Source organism: Elaeis guineensis, chromosome 14, assembly GCF_000442705.2.
Source record: "Elaeis guineensis isolate ETL-2024a chromosome 14, EG11, whole genome shotgun sequence".
NCBI classification, from domain to species: Eukaryota; Viridiplantae; Streptophyta; class Magnoliopsida; order Arecales; family Arecaceae; genus Elaeis; species Elaeis guineensis.
In genome coordinates this window covers 63,500,110-63,522,026 of record NC_026006.2, presented here as the reverse complement: position 1 = coordinate 63,522,026, position 21,917 = coordinate 63,500,110, and the positions used below count along the sequence as shown (strand labels likewise).

General features: G+C 37.6%; 1 protein-coding gene across 1 annotated transcript; it reads left to right on the top strand.

The window, feature by feature from the left end:
- Positions 1–11,597: 11,597 nt before the first annotated feature.
- Positions 11,598–13,140, top strand: LOC109506616 (CBL-interacting serine/threonine-protein kinase 14). Its single transcript, XM_073248940.1, has one exon. The coding sequence runs from the start codon at positions 11,669–11,671 to the stop codon at positions 12,995–12,997; it is 1,329 nt and encodes a 442-aa protein (XP_073105041.1). The 5' UTR covers positions 11,598–11,668; the 3' UTR covers positions 12,998–13,140.
- The last annotated feature ends 8,777 nt before the right edge of the window (positions 13,141–21,917 follow it).

Sequence of the window (21,917 nt, the reverse complement as noted above, 5' to 3'; positions counted from 1 at the left end):
ATGAGCTGAGATTAAGTCTAATTAAATATGATTTAATTAGATTTGGTTTGGGCTTGATTGGATCAAGTCCAATTGGTTTATTGGATAAGCCAAGTGCAAGGAAAGACTAGTCCTAGTTCAACTAGGACTTGGGTCAATCTAATTTCTAATTTGATTAGAAAATTAAATCAGATTTAAATCTAATTTAATCTGATTAAATTAGGTTCTTAATTAGGTTAAGACCTATTTTAATTGGGTTGATTTAATTTTGATTTGATTTGGTTTGAGAAACCAAATTAAAACAAGTTATGAGACAGAATCCTAGTAGGACTAGGATTCCACCTTGCGCCACATAAACCTTCTCCACGCCCTCTCTCTTATTCAACGCCAATCTCCACTTATTTTGTGCGACAAAAGCCCTCTCCCAGATCTCTCCCACGTTCACAAAAGGTCTCCTCTCTTCTTTCTTATATGGAAGGTGATTTGGATCAAATCTAAAAGGAATAAGTTTGGATTTCGAATTCTATGAGATAGAGTTTTAGAAATCCAAAACTCTTTCAATTTTGCACCGAATTTATCCAAATTTTTTTTGAAAATTTCGTGGCTTTTAGGGTTTACATTGTACACCCTTTTCTAATGATCCATGCACGAAAATATGGAGGAGGTGCTCAAGAGTTGGGCGTCCCTTAACTTGCCATGTTTGGATAAGCCTTGACTAGGTGTTTGACCTAGACAAGGACTCTATCATATCTCTCTATATAAGATGAGTTTCTTCGTGAAATTTTAAGGAGAGATAGATATTTGAGAATCCTTTCTGCCATCCAAAAATCAGAGAGAAATACCTTTGGGTCGTGGAGATATAAAAGATGCAAGTTTGGGTGTCTAGAGAGAAAAACGTGAAGAAGAAGAGGGTCTTCTTCTTGGGTTTTTGTTTTCATATCTTTCCTCCCTCCATCTTGAGTTTTCTGAGAGTGTCTCAGATCTGAAACTCCTCCTTCTACTTTTCATCTTTGGAAGAGTCCAAATCAAGAAGAAGGAGGCACCTGATCAACCATCAAAGAAGGATCAGCGCAGTACTAGCATACTGTGCTGATTTCCTGAAGCAGGACTTCTGATCGAGATTCGTGGGCTCGTGTGGACGACTCCTAGAGGCCGGACGCGTGTGCGGCTTGCAACATCATCCTTAAGCCCGGATCAGCGAGGTTAGAGCGTCTAACTTGCAAGGTAATAGATCTGATCTATTATTTAATACATACATTAGATGTAGCTAGTATAGAAACATGTTGATATGATCAACATGTAGTTCATACTATATTTATATATATTTTAATTTTTGATTTAATACTATGTAATAATCATGTAATAGGATCTTAGATCTAGAAATTTTCTGATCTTAGAAAATAAATTTTGATTTATTTTAGTCTTCCGCTGTATGATCTTGAAAAAGTTTCAAGATCTAACCCTGAAACCCTAGATCTGGTTCCTACAAGAAGAGCTTTTCCTTACAAGTTCTCAAGTAGGCCTAAGCTAATCAACAAAACGTTCACCATATCCAAAATGATATGATTTTTATCTCAACCACATCGTTGGACTGTGAAGTGTAAGGAGCAGTTACTTCATGAATTATTCTATGTTCTTGATAGAACAGAAAAAAGTCATTTGAATTATACTCCCCTCCTCTATTAGTCTTAAAAATCTTAATTTTCTTTTCTTGTTGATTTTCTACTTCACTCTTATAAATTTTGAATTTATTAAAGGTTTTATCTTTAGATTTTATTAGGTAATAGTGGCAGTATCTCAAAAAACCATCTATAAAGATTACTATGTACCTATTGCCATCACGGGTTGCAGTTTTGGAAGAGTCACATACATCACTATGTATCGATTTCAAAATTGAAGAATTTCTTTCAACTAATTTAAATAATTTTCTTGATTATTTAGATTCAGCACATATTTCATACATAGATGTATCTAAGATTGATTAGGAATTAGCTTTAAATCCATCATATGTTTGATTTTTCTTAAGTGTATATGACCTAATCTATCATGCCATAAATTTCGATTAGATTTATTCACAAAATAAACTTGATTCTCAACTTTATTAATAAAATAATTTATTATATTTAATTTGAATAAGCTTTCACTTACATATCCTCTTCCAATGAAAGCATTATTCTTAGTTATCACAACTTTATTACAATCAAGGATAATTTTATATCTTTTCTGGACCAGCTGAGATCCACTGACTAGGTTCTTTCTAACATTTGGAACATACAATACATCCATTAGGAAAAAATTTTTTGCAAAAATCATCTTCAAATTAATTCATCCTTGTTTCTTGATCCTGACGGCTGTATTGTTCTCAAATATTATATCTCCTCCACTTGAGTCCCGAATAATAGTAAATCAAGAGCGATCAAAACAAATGTGAATATTAGCTCCTGAATATAACCACCGATCAATGTTAGAGAAAATAATATTAACTTCAGGATTAAAACCTACTGATCTAAAGGTGGTATCTTCTGGACCTTCGACTACATGAGCTTGAGGTCTCGAGGAACCAGAAGGCTTGCGAAAGGGCTCCTTCTTCCGGTGATAATAGTCTCTCGCAAAATGATTGGTCCTTCTGCTACAAAGCAAAACTTATTACTAGGACCTTGGGCGAGCTTGATGGATCTAGTGTTATTGGTCTTGAAGTTTTTACCCTTAAGCTTGAACTTATTTGAATAGGGTCGGTTAGGATGGTTTGTCTAGTGTTGTTGGTTTGGTTGAAAATTAAGTTTTGATTTAGATTTGGTAAGGGTCAGGTTAGCTTGAGCATCTGGGACTCTGGTTTGCTGGGTTTTGAACCTATATTGGTCTTCTATCCTAATATTGAATTGAGAAGTTGAGTTAGGGTTAGTTTTTCTTGCTTATGGAGCTGACCTTTAGCAAAGCCATCCCAAGAAGGAGGCAATTTATCAAGAATGCTCGAGACCCTAAATTCTTCAGAAAGAGAGGTTCCATTGGTTTGAAGCTTCTGAAGATATTCTTGAAATTGATAAAATTGGTCATTTATAGGTTTATCATCTGCCATAATATATCTAAGGAATGATGCGATGTTGAACCGCTCAACACCAGCATCATCCAGACCATACTCAGACTCTAGGTTATCTCATAATTCTTTCGCACTCTTTGTAGATAGATAAACATCATAGAGTAAATTAGAAAGGGTACTTGGAATTCTATCCTTACAAAGATCGTCTTCTTCAAGGGTGGCAGGAGAAGTTAAACTAAAGGAGGCAGAAGATTGATCAATAATCGATCAGAGCCCCAAAGTGGTTAGTCAAAATTTTATTTGGCTTTGTCACCTCTTAAAGTTAGTTCCATCAAATTTGTCCGGTTTAAGACTAAAGGTTTCATCTCTAAGAGTAGCCATTTGGTCTAAGTATGGTTCAGAGAGAACAACTGGCATTTAAAAAAAAATTATTAGTTAGTATTTTTTTTTAAACTAGTGGACTTAATAAGTTTTGTTAAGGTTGAACATGTAGCAATACAAGTTTTGAGGAGATCTTTAATTAATTTGTACAACACAAAACTATAGAAAATAATGCTGGTCAATTAAAAATAATATATAAATAAGCAAGAAACATAAGTCCTAAATATGTACAAACAATTAAATATGCATGCACTAAAAAATAACTACGAAATCTCCTTTAGACTGTTATTAAAAAAATATACGAAATAATATATATATATATATATAATATAACCATGGGAAAAATAAAATTACAGAGAAATGAACTAATTTAAAAAAAAATTGTATTAAAGAGTAAGCCTAAGATAAAAAAAATGACGAAATAGGCTCACAATAAAAAAAACTTGTTTGTAATTTAGATGCCAATCAAAATATATATATATGTATATTAAAATATATTTTTTTTCATGACATGTGTGATACAGTATATGTGATATGATATATAATAAAATAAAATATAGGATCTGGCTTGGGAGACGATTAAATCACTATCTTAAAGGAGATTTCAGTCCCTTCTTGTGCGAAGACTTGAGCCACACATCCTCCTCCAAGGTACAATTCGGAAGCTAAGTACTCCAATGTCCGTCGGTGGCACGATCTCGAATGGACACCGATCAGATTCGTTCTCAGTCCAAATAATAATAAAAATAAATAAAAGGGAGAGAGAGAGCAAAGAGAGAGTTATGAGAGCGAAGAAAGAATTATTCCTTTGGAAAGAAGAAAGACTCTCGATATTTTTTTTTTCCCTTTCTCTACTGAGAATTGAGGAAAGGAGGGGGGCCTTAAATAGGCCCAAACAACCACAGCAACTGTACGTGCGAGAACCACCTCGGGAATAGACGCCTGTGTGTGGAGCTCCTGCGAAATGACTGCGAAACAACCGTACAGCATGAACTGCTCGTGGAATGGCCAAACGGCAGAACATTCACACATACTCAACGTGAAACGTTCACACACATTTGACGTTCCACATGTGAGAAGGAGTTTTGAAACTCCCTTAAAAAAAAAAAATCAACAACAGATTCATATCAATGGTTCCTTCTATGATCTAATAGATTTCGAATTAATAATCTTTGGAAAACTTTCTTCGGTGAACATCCGTATTCTCTCTAGATCTTTATTGTGCCATAAAAATGAAACTTCTTAATGTGATCCATCCCCATCCCTATGGATTTTTCTCAAACAAACTTCCTCACAAGACACTTATCTATTGATAGGACCACTATAGATACAAAAGAGATTATTGATTACAATAATTCTATCATGTATATTTTGAACCATCCAATAACAACTTAACATATCATTCAAAAAAATATTTTTTATTTAAAAAATAAAAAATTATAAGCTGATCAAACATAGTTACAGCGAAATTTTTTTATTTAAAATTTTCAATCAAATTTGAATAATAATATATATATTTTTATTAATAAATAATATATTAATTTATAATTAAATAGTGAAAAATATATGCATATGATAAAACTGTTGTAACTAGTACTTTCTCGAGATAAAGTGGCCGCAAATATCGCTCTTATCAAGAGTCGTGAAGCAGCGGTATGCCACTCGGTCGCTCAACGTCCCATTTAAAGCGTGCGGAACACCTTAGTCTCCTGACACACTCGGTACAACAGACCCCACCACTGGAGTCCACTTAACCTTAATCCGGAACCATAAGATACGTATGATTGCGTCTTTTCTTTTTTATTGAGACTCCGGCAGTCACCAAGCACCAGGCGCCAAGAGGATAATTAATTAAAGATACGTTTGATTAGCTATTAAAAATATATTTTTTTTTATTTTTAATTTTTAAAAAATAAAAATTAAAAAATAATGTTTGATAACATCATTAAGAGTAAAAATCAAAAATTAAAATAATTATTTTATATATAAAATAAAAAAAAAATTATTTTTTAAAAATTATTTTTTTACTTTTTTTATTTTCTTACATTTAAAACATCAAATCAAAAAATAAAAGATCCAAATTCTTCTCCTTTGTCAAGCTCTTCGTCTCCCCATCTTTTTTTTTTAATTTTTTTTAATTTTTTTTTCTTGTCGAACTCTTTATCTATCATTTGCGGATGTTGTTTTTGCTTTATAGTAACATATTTATCAAATATATTTTTTATTTTTTTAATTTTATTTAATAATAAAAATTAATAAAATAAAAAATATTTTTAAAAATTAAAAATAAAAAAATAAAAAATGTAATCAAACACACCCTAGGATAACAGGGCGCTTTCATAAGTCCATAATTATAAGATTTTAATAATAAAAAACAGATGCCGCATTTATTGGATTTGTATGACCAGAAATAGGAGGTGGCTACCTTGATGTAGACCCTTTCCTTTTTGTTTTTATTTCGAATGGGCACAAGTATTGTTACGTCCAGCCACTTAGCACCACCTTGTTGACGCAAAGAATTTTTTTTTGATTCAAGTTGACACGTAAAGGTATCTTTGATTAGTCATTAAAAAAATATTTTTTTTTTTATTTTTTAATTTTTAAAAAATAAAAATCAAAAAATTGATAATATTATAAAAAATCAAAATCAAAATAACGAAGTAAAAATTTTTTACTTTTCAAAATTTATTTTTTTATTTTTTTTACTTTTCTATATCTAAAACGCCAAATCAAAAAGTAAAAAACTCGAACCCTTCTCCTTCGTCAAGCTCTTCACCTTTCAAACCCCTGCTCCCTTTCTTTTCGAACCCTTCTTCCACGTCGAGTTCTTCATCTGTCATCTTCAAATATTATTTTTTGCTTTATAACAATGTGGTTATCTAACAAACTTTTTATTTTTTATTTATATTCAATAATAAAAATCAAAAAAATAAAAATATTTTTTAAAAATTAAAAATTAAAAAATATAACCAAACGCACTCTAAATATTAGGACACCAACTTTGTCCCCCTCTCATTGGCATGTTGGTTGTAAGCTTTTTGGGGTACAATATGAGGTGTATTTGCTGCAAATTTCTTACACTTTTTTTGATTAAAATTCAGTTTAATCTTTTTCATAAATAAAAGTTAGTGCTACCTTCCAAATACATGCAAAAATCTTTTTATGAGTAATATGATAGTAACGTGCGACCATCATATTCTCATGGAACCTCAACAAAGTGCTCATGGAATGAATTATTCTACAAGGTCTATAATTTTTTCTTTGATTCAATTGATCACAAGGATTATCGAGCACTTGCTCATATGGTATCACAACCTCTTGTCATTTGACCAACAGAAAACATATTTACAAGGAAGCCAACAGTGTTAACTAATGGTTGGTTATTTATGTAGTTAATCATATAGAGACTGTATGACATGGCTCTTCTACCGCTCCAATCTAGCTTTTAGATCTTTAGTTTGTTCTGTCAAAAAAAAACCAAAAAAAAATCTCATGAAATTAGTACATGCACCAATTAATATAGAGTCATTATAAACTAAAAGTTTATTTGGATGGTACTAGGTTATCAAGATCTCTAGACGTATTTTGTGTGTGTTTTTAGTCTTCAATTAGTCCGCTAATAGTCTCTTTTTTCATCTTATTTTCTTTGTTGCATAGCATGGACATATAGATTCCTTGTTTCCTTTCCATGCTTTCTCTTTTTCTTTTTTGACGGTTGTACAAAACGTGTAGAATTCTACAATGAATAATATATTCTTTGAACTGACGGTAGGAAGATCCGGTGAGAGCATATCCAAGAAAAAAAAATATAAAATATCTCACTAGCAAAGAAACTTGCAGATGATGAACTTTTAAAGATTATAGAATTTGACCGTCAACTTCTAAAGATTTTATGTTGTTATAATATTATCACTCAATTCTTATTAGACTTTCGTGACAATCTTCTAAAAATTTGAAAAATATCTTTTTGTGATCAAGAAACATGGATTTATCTCAATAAGAGATATTGTCTGCTTTGATCATATGCAACTTTTGAGCCGTAGCTGATATACTTACGACTGTCGAGTCTCATGATTTTATTTCTTAAGTTTTCGTCCAAAAGATATCTCTTGAGAGAGAAAGAGTTTTCTATCTTATATAAAGCAGAGTATCTCTGACTCACGACCAATGTAAAACTAAATCTCCAACAATATCTCTCATACATAACTGTTCTTATTTGAGGTGTTTTGGTTGACGCTCCCCAGGTTTAGACTGTTGTAGGTTGCCAGGAAGTTTCGTAGAAGGTCCAGCTGCATTGCTAGCGGATGGGTCTTAATATTAAACGTCATTATCCATTCTAAGCTGCGTAAATTATGAAGTGTGCGGTAGAGTTTCAAGTCAATAGTAGATTCTTTTTTTCCTTTTTTTTTTTTTTTTTTTCCGGAGTAAAAGGGATGCCTGGCCACCCAAGTCAGTAGTAGATAACCTCCCGCCGCTCACAAATGTCCGCGCAGTTACATGTCCTCTTTCTGTTGTAGAACGGCATTACGTTTGTCCTTTAAATTTATGATCGAAAGAGAACCATGGAGGTGACTCATACGAAAATAAAATGGGTGGCTAATCAGGCGCCGGATAGAATTTTTCTGTGATTTAATCAGAAGTTTGTGCAATTTTCAGTGGACGTCTTTGCTTGTGAGCCCGTGTCAGATGGTGCCGAGGAGGAAAAATTTAATATAATATCTGCAAAATCGTCGGGATCGCTCCAAAATTTTATGTCAATTAATTAGATGTGAGAGACGGGACTTGGGTTTGGCTGATGGCACCTCCCTCCTCTGTGCTTGCGGGGGAAAGGTTCCGTGTTTTAATCTTCGTCTATTTAAGTAAGAGATCCCGTAAACATTGTTATGAAAATGATTTCCATTGTTTATTATTAAAAAAATAATAATTCGATGATCATAATTCTTTATTAAAGCTTTAGTGATGTAAGCATCTTTGCTGTGCTACCTCCCTACCTCAAAGCTACACATGATCCTTTTCTTATCCAGATATATTGAATATGGATTGTAGTACCCCCAAAAAAAAAAAAAGGGTTGCTTTGGGGACATTTTTATTTTATAGATGGATTGGTAGTGGTATCAACAAACTAAGCAGCTAGAGCTCCACTTGCATTCAATTCTAAAGCCTATAATCAAGCATGATCTGAAACTAAATAAACTAAGTTTGAATCAGCAAATTGGGTTTGAAATTAATTTTAATAGAGCCAAAAATCAACTTAGTGAGGTAAAGGTCGAATATATTAGTATTATATATTATATGTAGTGGATTATTGGATTAAGATTGATCTTAGTTTAAACTTCATTTGACTTCAGCTCAACATAGGATTGTCTAGCTAATCAAGTACGCTGCTATATTCAAAAGTAAGAAAGTAAGTTCAAATTAATTTGAAAATAATGATAAATAATTTAAATTTAAATTTAAAATTTCAGATCAAAGATAATTTCAAACCAAACTGGATCAGACTCATGCTCAATCGTTATATTTTTTTTAGAGAAAATTAATGGAAGAAGGAGATCTTTTCAAAATAAGGAACATAATTTGAAACCCTATCTTAGAAACAGATGATAACTCGGTCATTAAAAGTTCAAGGTGGCTCAAAGTAGGTCCAAGAGAAATTTGATACAACATCCTCCTAATACTTATTTTAGAATATAGATGAGTCGTAGAAATCTTATCTATATTGGTGTTGATATCCATTATCCATAAGTTTATGTAAGCATGAATGAAAAGACATCTATATTGACTCGAGAATAAGGTAATGATGGAGCATATAAATTTGTTCATCTTCCTATCCCTTGATAATTCTCTTCTTGATGGTTACTTATGATTGCTTGCATGAATAATGCCCCTTGTTCTCATAATTTCTCTTACATAGTTAATTCTATTAATCAACCAATCGATCATTAACATATGGCCAATTTTGATCACTCTGAAATGTTAAGACATAAACAATTAATTAAATTTTAATTGATATAGTAATTACCAGTCATGCTATTATACCACAACCATTTTTCTTTATAATGAAAACAGAATATGACGATGGCATCCCAAGTATTCCAGTCGAATGTGCAGCGGGGACAAACCTCCGCCGTCCCCGCCGCCGGCCCAAAGACACCAGCGTATGGCCGTGGTCCCCACGGCCCACCTCATCATCTGATCTCACCCGCCGACCGCCCACCGTACGGGCTTCCTGGTGGTCCCCGTTTCTCCTTGCCCTGTCCGAAACATGTGATCACCGCCATCCACGTGTCCTGGAGGAGAGGACAAGGAATCGAGAAATCTTTGTCCGTATGCGATCCAACAGCTGGATCCTGAACAGGAGTACGCGATGCGCGAGCGCCCACGAGAGGTACGGTCGGGTTGCATATCTTCTCTGATAAAGGGCGGAGCGTATCAACCGTCGAGGGAGGTATGAACGGCCGCACGGTCGCACGAGTCTCCGTTCTTTTCTAGGACCATCATCACATGACGCCATCAGATTCAAATGACGCCATCAGATTCAAAGGCTGTCGGCCGTCCGATCTGTTGCGATGTGATGATAACCGATAAAGACTTGGCCACCGCCTCCAGGCCATCAACGTCTTATAGGAAGCAACGGAGAAACATCGCCCACCAACTGGCATGAAATCGAATGGTAGGTATTTTTTGGGCGACTTCGAAACTCTGCCGGTGACCGGTGGCTGCAAGTATGGTCCAAGCTAGACTAATGAACTGCTCCAAGTTGTTTACCAAAAAAAAAAACTGTTCCAAATTGTTCCTCAAACTAGCGCAAGTCTACCAAAAAAAAAAAAACTAGTGCAAGTCTCCCTGGGCGCAGAAACGATTCGGATATTCTTCCAAGTGAATTCCATCATAAAAAAATACTGGTGACCACAAATCGACTGAATTACCAAAAAAAAAAAAAAACTATGGATTAATTAGATGAAAACATTTTTACGAGCTAAGTAAAAAATTAAGATAATGCACATGGCTATCATCGATATCATGAATTTCCGTTCGTAGAAGCTAATGTAGATGAATGTCCCTAGGAGTTAACCAGATTAGAGATTCCGCCAAATTATACATGATTATATTTCATCTTCACTTAATTGTGCTCTCAAAATGAGCATTGGTTGTATGATATGCTGCGCACAAAAAGAATTTTTTAATCACCACGTCACAGAAAAGTGAATTCAAACAACATTGATTTGCAATAGTTTTGATAAAATTTTGATAAACTATATTATTGAATAGGCTTGGATATGTATGTTAATGTATCCCAATTGCCATTTTATTCGATGATTAATATCCTTGCAGTATATTTTGTTTCAAGATATGTTGTCTAATTCTCACTCTACCAAACAAAATACAAAAATATAAGAAGATAGGACAATAATTAATGTAGAGATAAGCTCAAGATTGATGGGCCACGAGTGGCCCTTCATGCAGGCACATTCTGGATAAGAAGAAAAAACCATCGGCTACATAATGCCAATTGATAACCCATTGGTTCGGATAAGTTTATCTCAAACATTTGGATGAACAAACAATTTTATACTTTTGCTTTTAATATATAGGGATTATTTAGATAGAATATAAATTAAGCATAAAACATTTACTGTCGCATACTTTCAACTAGTTCAAAGTCCTTCACATACCTTACCAGGTGCCAAAATAACTTTTAACTAAAATATACTGAATCAACAATTTTTCACCAACTAAACGTGTTCTAAAATTTCGGTATAAAAATCATTTCAGTGCCGCTGGCAAATAAGTTTTGATATAGCTTTTGGTAACACATGGCTGACTGAAATGGAATTTGCTAATCTACTTTAAAATAAGTCCCATGTCGTTGTCACACAGCATATGGAAGCCGCCTATGTTCATCCCCTCCCTTCTGTTGACCTCTTTTAATTATTATTCAAAAGAAGCATCCTACTCATATAAAAGAAAAAATTAACTCACTTTAATTACCTCGAAAGCGAAATACGGAGGCCCGTCTCCCGTACTCCACGCGAAACTCGTCACCGTGATTCTCACGCCCTAGCCTCCAACCATGAACTTAAACCTTTTTGTCTCGATGGCGTGTTCCTTTTAACATAAAAATACCACGCGGACCACCAGACCGCGTCTTCAACTTTATATGCCATCCATGGACCTCGTTCCCTCTCATACCGGAAGATACACTCGCCCGACTCCCTCTGTGAAACCTCTCTCCGAAAAAGAGAAGACAATTTCACAAACACCAGAACGACGATGCAGGACTCCACCGTTGGGGATGCGCCGCGGCTGGCGGCGAAGGTCCTCTTCGGGAGGTACGAGCTGGTCTGCCTTCTGGGCTTCGGCTCCTCCGGCCGCGTGTACCTCGCCCGCGACCTCCACTCCGGTCAGAGCGTCGCCCTCAAGGCCATTCCCAAGAGCCGCGTCGCCAAGGGCGGCCGCGCCCACAACGTCGTCCGCGAGATCGCCATCATGCGCCACCTCCGCCACCCCCACGTCCTCCGCCTCCTCGAGGTCCTCGCATCCCGCTCCAAGATCTACTTCGTCCTCGAGCTCGCCCAAGGTGGCGAGCTCTACGCGCGCGTTGCCTGCGGCCGCCTCCCCGAGGACCTTTCCCGCCGCTACTTCCAGCAATTGATCTCCGCCATCAGATACTGCCACTCTCGCGGCGTCTACCACCGGGACCTCAAGCCGGAGAACCTCCTTCTCGACGACGCCGGCGACCTCAAAGTCTCCGACTTCGGCCTCTCCGCATTCCCCGACCAGATCCGCGGCGACGGCCTCCTCCACACCCGCTGCGGGACTCCGGCGTACGTCGCGCCGGAGATGCTCGCCAAGAAGGGCTACGACGGCGCCAAGATCGACGTCTGGTCCTGCGGCGTCATCCTCTACGTCCTCAACGCTGGGTATCTGCCGTTCAACGACCCCAATCTGATGGCGATGTACCGCAAGATCTACCGGGGGGAGTACCGGTGCCCCGAGTGGACCTCGCCGGAGCTCCGGCATCTCATTGCCCGGATCCTGGACCCGAATCCCGAAACGAGGATTACCATCGACGGGATCCTCCGCGATCCGTGGTTCAAGAAGGGGCTCAGCGAGGAGGAGTGGGCGGCGGTGGCCAAGTGCCATGCGGCGGAGACGGCAGAGGCGGAGGACAGAAGGTTCTGGAAGTCGGAGGAGCCGGACCGGCCCCTCCACGCCTTCGATCTAATATCCTTCTCCTCCGGGCTGGACCTATCCGGTCTGTTCGGACCGGCGTCGGACCGTCGGCGGTTCGTCTCGGCCGAGTCGGCCGCGGCGATCCTGGCCAGAGCCGAAGATATTGGAGCAAAAGAGGGGCTCGTGGTTCGGAGAAAGGGGGAGAAGGGGCTCGGAGGGGTAGTGGTGGAGGGGCCAACTGGTAATCTGGTAGCGAGGGTGGTGGTCCGCCGGCTGGCCAAGGGGTTGGTGGTGGTGGAGCTGGAGAGTGGTGGAGACGCCGAGAGGGGTTTCCTTCAGGGGAAACTTTGGCCGGCGCTGAAGGGGCCCGTCAAGGGAAACGCGAATTCCGGTTCAGCGGCCGACCGGCCGGACCCGATTTTATGAGAGTCTACTTGTTATTTTAAATTTATTTGACTGGGCTCACCGGGATATTAGTTCCCGTGAGATCATCAACGGTCAAGCGCCGTTTCGATGCACATAAGGGGTGTATTTTCGCAAACAGTTATCTGAGATGGATACAAAAAAGGGGGAAAAAAAAGGCTGTTTGATAATTGTAAGAACTAAGATTTCTCAGGTGATCTTTTTTATTTGATTACCTGTTTTATGGAGGACGGTAAATTGGAGACTGGTTAATTAATTATTTTTTCAGAAATACTTACGAAAAGGATTTTTTTTTTTCAAGTTTTCTGCTTTATAAGTTGACTCTGAGGTTGTTTCAATGAGAATTTTGCAAGAGAAGATTGCTTAATGCTACATTAACAAAAATAGGTTTTTTTTTTCCTGCAAAGAAAAAAACAATTCATTGGACTTTACTGAACAAGTATACCACCATGCTCAATTAAACATCAACATTTAATTAATCAAGACAGTCATATTGATTGGATTGTACAAAAGTAAATTAGTGTGTAGATTAAAATGTTATTATGAATATTAACAAGGACTTGGTATAATAGTCAAGTATGATCCAAAATGTATCATTTTTGCAATAAAGGAAATAGTATTCCATTTCTATGAATATGAAAATAATGAGGATTTTTCTTGCAAAATTTTCTTTAGTAGTTATATTAACAAGTTTTTGCAGTCAAGAATTTTAAGAATTTATTATTATTATTATCATGTCCATAGAAAACAAATTGCATATATCTTCATTACAGAAATGATCCATGTTGAACTTTACTAGATCATTATACCTTTGCTTTAGCTTGATTAATATAGATAGATGTACATATAAAAAGTTTTTTAATAAACAATGATGAAGGCGGAGATATAATGGTCTGTTGAAGTCCAAGGACACACATTTTGTATACATAAATACTATGATCGCATTTGTGAACATGAACATAATAAGTTGTACTATTTTTTGTTTGAAATCTCTCTGCTATGCACCTAGGCATCCAAATTAGAGACATGGTGGAATTTTTTGTACTTGAAAGTGGCGGTTTATGGTTGTTGGAACTTCAAATCATGTCCCTGATCAGTGCATTGCTGACTAGGCTTCAAACTTTTTATCTGAGTGCCGTGCCAGAAGAGCAGTCAACTACCTTGGCACGTTTGGCCTGCATCCAGATCACCTCGGTTTGTACAGCTCAGTTAATGAGGTTTGTTATTCCCTTTGTCATTAATTAAAGAAGCATCTCAATATCTCTCATGTTAAAAGATGCCTTCGATCCACCGAGGTCCAGAGTTAATTAATGACGATGGGCATGATGAGAAGAAGTTGGTGCGGTTGCGTAAATAATTGATCAGTGATCTGATAAGGCGCGCACACAGAGATTCTCCTGTAGATAATTTGAACAGGGAGTTCCCACAAATAGGATAACATGCCTAGATAATTTGTCTCAGAGATCTGATAGGGCACACAAATAGGAGCAAAGAGAGCTTACCGTGTAGATAACTCATGGGAGAGATCTTGATAAGGCATGGATATGTGGTAGATTTCTTTTCTACGAGAAGACATGATTGCTTTTGGTCTTTTGCTGAACCATGTGCTTTATCTGCAGTCCCAAAGCAAAAGCATGTGGTGTGCGAGAAGTGTCCAAAAAACTACCAAAAGCAAGGAGAACAGCATGGGCAAGCAAACTCTGTAGCCAGCTTATGTTATTTGTTGTAGTAGAAATTAAGCAGGGAGATGATATGCATGAGTTAACGCATTACTTGGTAAAATCCATTTTGTAAAATGAGTCTCTGACTGCCGGAAATCATATAATTTTCTAAAATCATTTTCTTCACTTGTTTGAATGTGTTCTTTTAAATATAATTTTCATCATGTAATTTACTTGCAAGTATTTCATCATGTATATACGAGCGTGCATGCAAGTATGTAGGCATATAGGACCACCACAGCCCATGCTTTCCTGCTAAGCACTTCAACAGGTGGTTAGAGGATTAATCAAACCAGCGTACGCAAGATGGAAGAAGAACTAGTGGAGGATTAGTATCTGTTGGGTGTAAAACACCTTGTGGACGTCCAGAGTCCAATCTTTATATCATATGGCAGCTTGTCCATTGTCTAACGGCCTAATGAAACTATTACGCTAGAGCTTTGTTAGGAATAAGCTAGTTGTAACCATCACTGGGGTGACACAACGTTCTCATTTATAAAATAACAGTCCAGTGTTTGTTGTAATGCTGAGGAAAAGGCCAACGGGTTTCTCGTCCTTAAACTGCGATCTCCCTCTTTTATGAAATTTTTTGTGCACCGTGGGCGGTATAGAAAATCCAACGTGGAGTGCACCACTTAATTCGATTGATTCATATAGTCATCATTTTCTAACGCACATTTTTTCATTTAAAAATTTTGTATGACAAAAATATCTCTACTTTTTAAAAAATTATAATATTCTATATCCATATTATGATATCCTGCATCCATAATATGCACAAAATATCATAATTTTTTTAAAGAATAGATTCATTTTCGTCATTCAAAATTTTCAAACGAAAAAGTCGATCTGCATGCATTAAATACGCATTGAAAAGTGATTGGACAAAAATATCCCTCTCATATTATAATATCTTAGGCCATATTATATTTTTTTTCCAAAAGATAGGGGTATTTTCATCATATAAAATTTTTAAACGAAAAAGCCGACCTGCAAGTATTAAATGTATGTTAAAAAGTGATAACTACGTGGACTAATCAGATGAGGCGGTGCACTCCACGTCGGACTTTCTATACCGCCCATGGTGCACAAAGAATTTCTCTTCTCTTTTTGGAGGATGGTGCAACTGTTGGGCTATAGCCCAGCTTGCCTACATGGAGGCATTTGAAACCTAATATTGATCTTATAACATGGCACTGTAACTGTAACTGGCCTTTAGCCGCCCAATATACCCTCTCAGAGTCACCCTCAGGAAGCACCACAAACTCTAATCGCTCTCTTAGCTTGTTACCGAGCCCTCAGATGAACACATCTAGCAGCAAGCACAGCTCTGCAGCCATACAACGAGTCCCAGCCACCCCCGAGTACCATTGCATATCATCATCGATCAAAACTCATACCGGAAGTGGAAATGGGCCGAAGGCCCAGGACTTCCCAGAAGTTAAGATCATCGATGTCTCTTTGTGATTCTGAAGGCTTCAAGCCGGATACATGTGGTGTTCTATTGTTACCCATCATGCACTTGGAAGCACAATCTCTGAACCAGTTCTCATATTCTCTTTTTTTTTTTTTTGTTTCCTTTTTTTGAGGGAAAGGGAAGCAAGAAATGCCACCAGCTTTATTAGATAAAAATAAAAATAAAGAAATGAAAAAAAACAGTGAAGACAGATGAAGTCCAAGCTCAGCTTCAAGAGGAAGAAAATGCAAACAACAACAAAGCAGAGATGAGGACTAATAAAGGCAGCTAAGCCATCCCTGTTAGCTAGAAAGCTTAGACAGCCTTAAGAAGTAAGAGAACTAGTTCTCATATTCTCAATTAACAGGTCATTCCATTTTGCAAACTAGTGTTCTATGGTATTTGGCTGGAATACCTCCTCCAATAATCCCTCGCAGCTCCTGAATCATATTCTGGCAGCTCAGAGTCTTACTAAACCCTTCTCAATTATTAGACCCGAGCTAGCGTTGCATCAAATTCCTATTCCATGAAAGTGAACAACTGCAAGAGGAAAATTTTGGAAGGCGTCACAGAAGTAAAAAGCTTACACATCAAGTATCCCCAAAAGAGAGTTGGAGGTGGGGAGGGAGACTAAAGAACCAACAAAATACCGACAAAGCTCGTCGGAAGGTTCTCTTGCGAGGCCCACAAGGTCCTGTCGTGCAGGGGCATCCAATGATGGGCCAATTCTTGACAAAGAATATGCTTCATTTTTTTTTTTTTGATGAATGGATCCATTCCAATGACTTGACATAAAACAGTAATAATTGGGCCCACAGTTGAGCCCATCAACATTCTTCTTTTTGCACATGGAGGCTCCTTGGATCATGCATCGAAGTTCGTGAAGTGCGGTCGATCTCATGTGCATTGCATGTGACAGCAGGTCTTTGTGCAGCTCAATGAGTGATCCAAGAGGAAATGGGTAAAACTTGTTCATAGCAAATCTGATATTTTTAGCACCCAGCCCCCATTTCCAACTCGATAAGCCATATTCAAGAGTTTGTCTGAGAAATTACAGAAAGGATCAGCAGAGTTGAAGGCAAAGTACTCTCCTGAGAATGAAGCTAACAAGACAAGGTCTTCAGTAGAGAAACAGAAGCATCCAATGCAGTCCAACACCAGCACCTCATACAGCCCTTAACACCAGTTCTATTGGCTCTGTCACTGGAGAAAATTAATGAGGAGAAACATAAAGTAGCATGTTTCAGCTTAACGAAATGTGCAAAAAAACATCATACAGATGAGTGTTATGACAGACGTAATGGAGAGTAAGAGACAATAAATAATACACCCCATCACCAAATTACAGGATGAATCCAACCATATGCAAAAAAAAAAGTATGATGGATATAAGTCCTTGAAGAAACAAGGTGAGGGGGAAGGTGGTACACAACAGATAAGGACTTCATATTTTCTGCAAGAGACCAAAGAGGGGATGGTACAGGATCAATAAAGATGGGGAAATGACAACAAAGAAGTAGGTTTTAGTGACATTATAAGACATGAATTAGGGGGACCTGCATGGGCCACTGCCGACCAGGGAATTGGCCTGTTATACTATAATAGAGTCCTTGCAAATGGAGATCTAAATAAGGCATTAAATTATAATGTGACAAAAATACGGAAAGATTTGGACTCCTTATTCCATGTTAACTTATCTTCCAAAACACCAGCTACTTGACAATTTGAAAGGAAAATTGTGGGGAGGTCTGCTGGCTGGTTGCCTGGTTGATTAATAGTCTGAATTTTTTTTTTTAATTCATAAAAAAGCCAATATTCTGCTAGTCTACATGGGGCATGGGCCAAATTAGCAAGACGCATGGAAACTATTCTCTCGCCGAGTAGATGATATGGGCAATTAAATTTTTAAACAATGTTGTATTAGATGACAAGGGAAATTGTGAGTCCTTTTTGGCTCAATCAAATTATCTTCCAAAAAAAACACTAAAAAATTATTTTTTACTAAGATATTAAATGCTACATAAGAAGTTGGGGCATACATTTGTGCAATAGAAGTGGTGGGCCATGCCCATTTGGTTGCACCAGTTGCATGTAGGTAAAAACAGTTTCCAACCACTAAATTAATATACTTTATGGCTTCTAAATGTTACAAATCAGTGTGGCCCACAAATATATTTTTCTTTGAGAATAAAGCTGAAGAATTTATCAATATATTTTATATTATTTTTATAAAATTATAAATAAAAGATAAGATAAATTATAAAAAAATTTTCAAAATTACATCAAAATTATAGTTACATCCAATAATTTTAAAATTTTATATTTATATCCTTCACATTTTATTCAACTCTACAGGCTAACTAATGTCGTTAAATAATTCATTAATATTATTAATTTAGATCTAATTATCACATCATAATAAATTTTTATGATCAAAATAACCTTGAATAAAAGATAAGAACAAGTTAGGCCCCAACATGTGCATTTCCTTCAATCCATCCGAAGGCCGGAGATGACGGTTGTCATGCTCGATAGTGGGTAAGGTCAGTGGGCAATATCTACCGCAGTTGTATCTGGTTGATAGTTTTTGCTTTACAGGTGAGGGGGTTTGTGGTCACAACAATGACGGTGGCGGAAGAGGAGGCAGGAACGATCGGGGCCCAACATCTCCAACAATAATACTCGTCTTTAGAGCTCTGAGACTTGGCAGTGGAGCGTCTAGGACTCAAGCCCACGGGCAGCGATAAAGTGGTGGGCAACGATGGAGAGGACAAAGATGCCATATTGGAGATCGATATAAAGCTGAGCTTAGAGTGGAGCTTCGACATGCACACATCTCCATTAGAGGTGCAATCAAGTTGAGTTGAGTTAAGTAATTGGAAGATCGAGCTCAACTCGACTCAAAATATTTAAGCTCGAACTTGACTGAGTCTTAACATCTCAAGTTCGAGCTTGACTCAATGAAAAATAGACAAAACTCGAAATTGGATCGATTTGACTCGACTCAAATAAAAATAATATTATTAAAAATATATAAAAATCCGAATAGGCTCGCAAGCTTTTGAACCGAGTATTTTGCTACTTGAACTTGACTCAAAAAATTATTCGAATTACTTGAGCTCAACTCAAGCTTGATAATAACCAAATCGAGACGAGCTCAAATAGCTCACGAGCAGCTTGACTCGTTTATATTTCTATTCTCCATCACGAAAATCTCTTTGGAGCTCGATGCCAACCCCCTGGGGTTCCCTTTCAAGCCGGAGGAACCTTTGGGAAAAAGAAGTCTTCTGAAGAGCCTCCAACACCACCACCTCCATCGACATTTCAACACTGGCGAGGCAGAGGAGGGAAGGGGTGGAGCTCTGGAGAACTGAGTTTTCGATATGATGAACCGTAGGCAGCAGACTCATCCATGTAGACTCAGCAGCTAATGAGGGTGCCTAGGAAGAGGAAGTCGGAGGCGGCAAGGGTGGAGGAGGACAAGGAGGAGAGCTTACGGCTGTCGGAGGTGGTAGAGTTGGGGGAAAGAGGTGGAGACTGTTGGAGTGGACGTCCTTACCTGCAATGCGGCGATGGTGATGGCAGTGGCGGAGGCTTAGAGAAAGAGCTACAACAACAAAAGTGAGTAGGGAGAAGATAATGGTGGGGAGCGAGCTTGGTGGGAGAGCAGTGGTTGGGAGGAGAAAGAATGGAAGAAATATTAGTGAAAAAATTGAGGAGAGAAGATGTGATGGAGGAAATGGGGGATGGGGGAGGAGAGGGGTAGAACAGAAAGAAGGGGCGCTGATTGTTTCAAAAAGATGCATCCGTTCCACTGTGGTGTGAGCACAAGCTCAAGAAGAAAGGGAGCTGGCTAATCAAGATGAGCCCCAGCCTGTTAAAAAAAGTATGAGGAATAATTTGATCATTTTATAATTTTATAATTTTTTAAATAACGCTATGATATCTTAGGGGTAAGTATAAATTTTTTTTAAATTATTGGATGGAAATGTAAAAAGATAAATCTCAAAACGATTTTTATAATTTATTCTAATAAGTATTAATGGAAAAGAGTATACTGCTATAGGTCCCGGAGAGGTTGCAGTAGAGGTGCGACTCATGCGAGCATATATAGGCGTCGTCAACGAAAAGCCGAGTTATACATCAGTTTGGGAACCAATTTGATATATAAATATTCTATATTGATAAAAAAAAAATTGAAAATTGGTAAATGGTATCTTAACATGGCCTCGTAGCTTTTGTTCTAAAAAGAAGATAGCTACAATTTTAGTAGGTTCTCAATTACAGCTCTAAGGTTTTTTCCCTCTATCCTTCTAGCGGCATTACTATAGATATTCTGTTGGGCCACGACCAATCATATACCAAGTGAATACTTCCAGGCTGAAGGCCAAAGCTGTTCAAAACTGATAATAGGGGTACAAAGCGGCCTAAGAAATAATCTTGGGCGAGGGGTCTAGTACTTGGAGCAATCCGATCAGTGTCGAGTATTGATCTTTTCTTGAGGTGAAGTATCCAGTATTGTCTCCTAAAGAGGATGACAGCATCAAAAGGCCTCAAACCAAAAGGATTCAACTAATCTGCGCTCACAACAGAAGTGCTCTTTTGAATACTGGCCCACTAAATTTAATCAGTGTAGTGGACCCTCTCTCTCTCATAGTTGGTCAGAAAATAGAAGTCAAAAGCCAGATGTCACTGCGATGGAGCATGCTTTGAGTACACTTTATTCTACATTAGTAATACTTACAGCTGTATCAAGAAAAATTAACTTAACCTCGTCAAATTCAGGCTCCAACAACAATTTTTCATCACTACTGATTAGGAACTGCAAAAAAGCCGAGACAGAGCACAAATGAGCTTAGAATTGTTTAAAATTTTATGCAAGGGCTGCTTGTGCTCGAGCTAAACTTAGCTATATGTGTTCCAATTTGTTTCACATTTTAATCAAACACGCCACGACGAACACTAGGGTTGATCTCAAGACTTAGGTGCCGGTGTTTCGTTACGCTTATGTCATCACATGCGAATCAGGTAGTTTGACCCATACTTGTTTCTTATATGGATAAGCTCAAACAATTAGAACACTACGTTAAGCCAATGCTAAGCTGTTCATAAACAAGTCGGAGTAGTTGCAATTCCACTGCCAACTAATCTACACAGTGGGAATGCATGCTGTGTTCAAATAAACGTGGAAAATTATTAGTGGGAATGCATGCTGTCTGTATTCAGATATAAACGTGGCAAAATTTTCCGGTGGTATGTTGGAAGGTATGCCGAGCAATCAAAGTAATACCAAAGACCAAGAGACAACAAAATGAGTGACGGAACACAAGGTTAGGTAGACTCATTCTACCGTAAGCAAAATCTTCTGTAGATTTTGATTGACTCCTTTTTCACCTCACAGCTAACCGGCATCAATCATGATTACCAATTAATGAAGAACAACTGATGTGTGAATTTTTTATTGGCTTAATTTATCTACGGTAGAACGAGTCTACCTGAGGGAAGCAAGAATCTCGTGGGAAAGGAAGGAAAATATTAGAATCCTTTGTAAACGAAGCCCTGGAAAGAGAACAGGAGGAAATAAATTAACGGTAAAGAAAACGAACGAGAGGTGCGTGCGGATTAGAATCTTCTTTTGACTCCACCCGCGGAAGATCCCATAAACCCCCAAAGAATCCTAAATATTTCAAATTAATCCCTAATTACACCTCCCCTCCTCCATCCTCTTTAAACCAACCCACCCCTA

Excerpts from the sequence above, each read along its gene's own strand:
- LOC109506616 (XM_073248940.1), top strand. The coding sequence starts at position 11,669 with ATGCAGGACTCCACCGTTGGGGATGCGCCGCGGCTGGCGGCGAAGGTC.